The 5,612-nt window shown below is 37.0% G+C and overlaps 1 protein-coding gene across 1 annotated transcript in view; it reads left to right on the forward strand.

The window, feature by feature from the left end:
• Positions 1–2,973: 2,973 nt before the first annotated feature.
• Positions 2,974–5,612, forward strand: part of LOC117119865 (DNA polymerase kappa-like) — a 33,234-nt gene continuing 30,595 nt past the window's right edge. Inside the window, exon 1 of the mRNA XM_033264850.1 lies at positions 2,974–3,188. Within this exon, the coding sequence (XP_033120741.1) occupies positions 3,113–3,188 (76 nt within the window). The 5' untranslated portion in view covers positions 2,974–3,112. The remainder of the gene's footprint in view (positions 3,189–5,612) is intronic.

The following is a 5,612-nucleotide window of genomic DNA, read 5'->3' on the forward strand; positions in this document are numbered from 1 at the left end:
GAATAGTGGTGTCATCTGCATACATTACACATTTACATGGCATAATATCTGGCAGTGAGTTTACATAAATAATGAACAATAGTGGACCTAATATTGAGCCTTGTGGTATACCAATATTTATATCCATAAGATCTGATTGAGTAGAATTTATATTTAGGCCTAGCTTAGCCTGGTTGCTGCACACAGGGTTGGATATATTATATTACTTCCTCTCTAGGCCTAGGCTATAAGCTAGGAAACACACACAAGGAAAACAGGTTAGGCCTGTGGCCGAATTGGATAGAATTTCACCAAGGCCTTGGCAGCGCTAATGCACTTTCACACCTAACTTTTGATTTCTAATTTTTTTTAATTCGGATAATATACAAAAATAAATAATAAGAATAGTTCTAAAAAATAATAAATAATAGACCTATAAATAATATTAGTAATTATAATAACTTGTCTTTGGGGAATGGGTAATCATGATCGCTATTCATCTGGGTAATTCCCTATCATTTGGGTAGTTGTCGTCTGGGCCGAGTTGGTTTTGGGCCAAAGTGTCGTCTGGGGCCGAGTTGGTTTTCGTCCAAGTTGGTTTGGGCCAATTTGGTTTTGGGCCGAAGTGACCTGCTACCGCCAGGCCTACCTGTATGTTATTGTAGGTGCTGTACTGGTAGATAAACTGTAATTCTCTTGTCATGAATTTTAAACGCATAATTAGATTATAAAACATACATCCCTTATAAAGGGATACCACTTAGATACCTAGGCCTAGCTTAGCCTGGTTGCTGCACACAGGGTTGGATATATTATATTACTTCCTCTCTAGGCCTAGGCTATAAGCTAGGAAACACACACAAGGAAAACAGGTTAGGCCTGTGGCCGAGTTGGATCGAATTTCACCAAGGCCTTGGCAGCGCTAACGCACTTTCGCACCTAACTTTTGATTTCAAATTTTTTTACCTCAGTGTTTTCACGCTTGCTAGCACGACAAGCTGTACTGATTTGCAATTCAATCAGGTAGAAAATTGCCAGAATGTCCGAGTCAATTCTTATATTTTGAAACAATTAAAATTTGAATTGGAATTTTCCCATGAAACATCCGACAAACAAAATGTGGCATCATGAAGTACCATATTTGTGTTTAGCTTACTGTCTGTAGGGGCTGGCCCTATTTGTATGGCTGTGTACACATTTGGATCATTTTACTAATTGTAAAGTAATTAGTGTGTTGTACTATGTGAATTTCATGTGCAACACATCATAATCAAACAATACCACCATAAAATATAACGCATGACTGAAATGACATACGAATTCAAATAAATAAGTTTTCATAAACGTTTAAATTACATAAAACTTCGCACTGTAAACTCGGACATTCCTGGCAATTCCTACTGATTGCAAATGGCTGCAGCTCTCGTCGTGCTAGCGAGCACAGGTTTGCTGTCCTGTAACTGTATTTATTTACATTTGGGTGGTTGAATCATGTAAAAATGTTTTATAATCATATTTTCTGACTGTGAGAAGAACACTGGGGTAAAAAATTAAGATTTAAAAGTTAGGTACAAAAGTGCATTAGCGCTGGCCTTGTCCTAGCTAGGCCCTAGGTCGGGTCGGTGGCCTAAGTAAGTAAAGTAGGCCTAGGGGCCTGGACCTAGGCCTAGGACTAGGCCTGTCTCTTATACACATCTAGATGTGTATAAGAGACAGGTCCTAGCAACATCACCTCTCAAACCCACCTCCTATATTTGAAGCAGCCTGGGCTAGATGTGCTAATGGGCTTTGATGTGCTTGGTTTTGGAAGTTGCCATGGCTAGGGTTGGCCATGAACTGCGCTCTGGGTATCTGTGACATTTGCTGTTGCATCTGTTGTTGGGGTGGTGGAGGGGGAGGAGCGTTCGCCTCAGAAGACTGGAAGACTCCTTGCCAGTGCTGCAGCCTTCTCATCTGTTTCTGTATTAGCAAATCTTTGCGCCTTAGCTCGTTCTGCAACTCCTCACATTCCTAGAGAAAAAAATATATTTCCAAATTACTGATTGTGCTTTGTGCGAAGCTTCATTCATTTTGTGTAATCAGTTTTTTCATACCATATCTCTGCAGTTTGTGCAATTTGCTATCGTTACCCTTAGATACTGTCTCTTATACACATCTTTTATAAATAATCAGGAATAGTGTACAGTAGGACAGAAATTTTAAATCATAGAAATAATTGTTGGAAAACTGTAAAGGTAGTAGTAAAGAAATCTGCTAAACAATCAAGAACATGAGATTTTTTTATTTACATCAAGGATATCGATGTTCCTTATGAAGGTGGGAGCGTGCTCAGTGGTGGTCCAGAAGGCAAAGCCACTGAAGCTACGACAGTTGAGGGATTTAAAAGGCTCTATTTAATCGGTTTTAGAGTCTAACATTGTATAAGAAATACACTTTTATTCCTCCCAAAAGGGGGTGGCACCACATTCTGAAATCTGTCCAATTAACAAAGTTTTACAAATATGCAGGTTGTTGCTTAAACAGTGTCTTTGTTGCCGATGAATTATATCACTTTATACTATGTACAAAAACTTATCTTATTTTTGTTGGTTATTACGCACCACTGATTTGGGCCGTTTGTCATGGTCATCACTTCAAAATGTCTACCAATAATGCATGGTAAAGTCGTCTTCTTCACATACTCAAAAAAGGACGTTCGAACGTCATGTCGAAACTACATAACTACATACAGTATTATGTCATATTAACATATTATGCCATATTATGTCATAATGCGACCACATGACATCTTGACCAAACCGCATACATCAAGACCAAACCACATAACATCATGACCAAACCGCATAACATCATGACCAAACCACATAACGTCATGACCATACCACATAACGTTGCACATACCGGTAATAGAGTGTTTGTACATAACCGGAGATACTAACGGCGTTCCATAGTTGTTCACCATGTGACGACCTTACGTCATGGTTTGATGAATAGGGCACGTTATAGGATCACTGATCTCTACTATAATATTAATAATATTGTATGCAGCCTGCTTGCTTGGCAGGGCTTTTCATTTTTAGGTTATTAATATTGTAAAAAACAGATATTAATATTTCTGTTTTCGGTGCACAGAATGGATGAGCCTACATTTCATGATTCAAGTGAAGGTGACTTGAGGTGTCCTCTGGATGAGAGTTTGAAAACAGCAGGTAAAGTTCACCCGGTGATGTTCCTGAAGCAAACATACCGGTATCCGATCATTTCGGTCGCGCTATTTTCGTTATGCATTTCGGTCGCGGTGTATGGCGCGCCAACGGTACGACCCCAAATTTGGAACAAGGTAGGTAACTAAGCAGTATAGTATTTTTGACTAACAATTATTTGTATTACTGTACTATAATTGCTGCAAAGCAGCCAATTCATATTCTTGAGCAATTTGACCTCTCTCTGAAAGGTCATTGTTTGTCAAAAAACAAGGGCCTAAGATGACTGAAAAGCGGAGTTTCCTTCTTTCTTTCTGCCGGGTAAAATCAATTACTTTAGGCGACGTTTGTAGACTAACCAACACGTACCAACGTCCACATGTCGCGCTAGCCTTATCCTACTCTAGTCCTAGACTAGCTAGGATGGTATAGGCTTAGCCTTGAAGGGACGAAGGTCCCAATGAAAAACAACGTCGCTCCTTGATAGCTAACATTGTCTATTTAGCATCACAATAATTCATTATTAGACCTATAGTTGTTTTTTGAATTGTACTCCACAAATCTCAGCCGATACCTCGCACAACTCGAGTAACTCGAGTCTTGTATCTATTTTGGCTGGCTCACACTTGCGATGTCTTGCACTTGTGATCAAATAACACGCTGGCTCGCACTTTGGCAACACTCTTTGGCAGTCAACTCGCCCCTAGAAAACCTGCCCTTGGAAACTTGCCCCGTAAAAAAATGTACACTTCCTAGACCGTGCAGTCTTCAAAATAAAAATTGTAACCTTTGGTGATCAACTACATTTTCCACATACATAGAAATTTTTGAAACTTTATGAAAAAAAACCTAAACCATAATTCACCACTATAGACACTTTTTGACAAAAATGAAAAATTACGACTTTGTTACCCAATGAAAAGTGTTCTAATATAGACAATGGGTCGTGTCTCATATTATTTGTTATATTTTTATTATTCGTTATTTTCACTTGACTCGCATAAATAATTTTGTTTGAAGACTAGTATTATAGTTTTTTGATTAATAATATTACGTGTATCACTTGGTGTTATTTTTCTTTCTTTACAGAAACAACAAAAATGTTACAAAGTCGACTTGGTTTGAGACAAGTTTCTTTTTAACGTTTGTTGCGATATATTTTTTTTTAATGCGTAAATGGAATGGAGATTTATGAAATAAAATTATGTAGTCAATAAATTAGTTTTTCATACATTTGTTTTCTTGTCTGTTACGTTTCCATTTACTGTATCTTGAATGTTCTGATCATGTTTATGATTTGATAAATGAACATACTGAATGATATATGGTGAATGAAAATGAGGGAAATATATAGTATTTTCATATTTATTTCCCACATAAAATGTTCAATATATTTATAATTAAACACCGTACATTTTAATGGCCCATTTCAGGCTTCTTTTATATTCATAAGCCCGACAAAATGACTCTTTCTGGTCCTATTCTATAGTTGCGCTAGAATTTAATTTCCCACCAACTAGATTTCCATGGTACTCTTGAGGTGAAGCAGCACAAGGTTTGTATTTTCTTGTTATATTTCCATTTTTTATACATATCCTGATGTTTATCAAATACATAGTAAAATGAAGTTTTAATATATAATTTTAAATACATGTTAATAGCCATTCCACGGTTTCGGTATTTAGGGCGGGCTTCCTTCTAAAGCTAGAAAAATTCACTTCGAGGCCTCCTGTACTAGTTGCCTGGTAACTAACCATAAAATAGGAAAGAAAATTTCCCACAACCAAGGTTCCCACGGTGCTCATGAGGGTGAGAGAGGGTGAGTGCTATATGAAAATCAATCTGGCTTTAGGCCAGGCTATTCAACAACAACCGCATATCACAGAAAACTGGTTAGAAGCAATTGATAAAGGAAACCTTATAGGAATAGTAATGATTGACCTTAAAAAGGCATTTGACACAGTAGACCACCACAAACTAATCAACAAGCTTTATTCTTTCAATCTTCACCTAAGTGTTATCAAATGGTTCACTAACTATCTTCAAGACCGTACTCATATAACTAATGTAAATGGAGCAGATTCTGAAGAATGTCACAGTATATGTGGGATCCCTCAGGGGTCTATATTAGGACCCTTGCTATTCCTCCTGTATATGAATGATTTCCCTAGAACTGTCGATAAATCCACAGTTTCAATGTATGCCGATGACACCTGTATATATTATGTAGATAAAAATGTTAATAATTTAACTGCAACAATTAATGATGATTTGATAGAAATTAAGAAATGGCTCATATCTAATAAACTGAGTTTAAATGTTAAGAAAACTGAATACATGATAATAGGCTCGAGACAAAAATTATCAAACATTTCAAATCTTCAAATTGATATAAACATTGATGGAGAACCTATCACTCGTGTTAATCAA

Source organism: Anneissia japonica, unplaced genomic scaffold (assembly GCF_011630105.1).
Source record: "Anneissia japonica isolate Jap-2015-1 unplaced genomic scaffold, ASM1163010v1 scaffold724_len3256291_cov202, whole genome shotgun sequence".
Taxonomy (NCBI): domain Eukaryota; kingdom Metazoa; phylum Echinodermata; class Crinoidea; order Comatulida; family Comatulidae; genus Anneissia; species Anneissia japonica.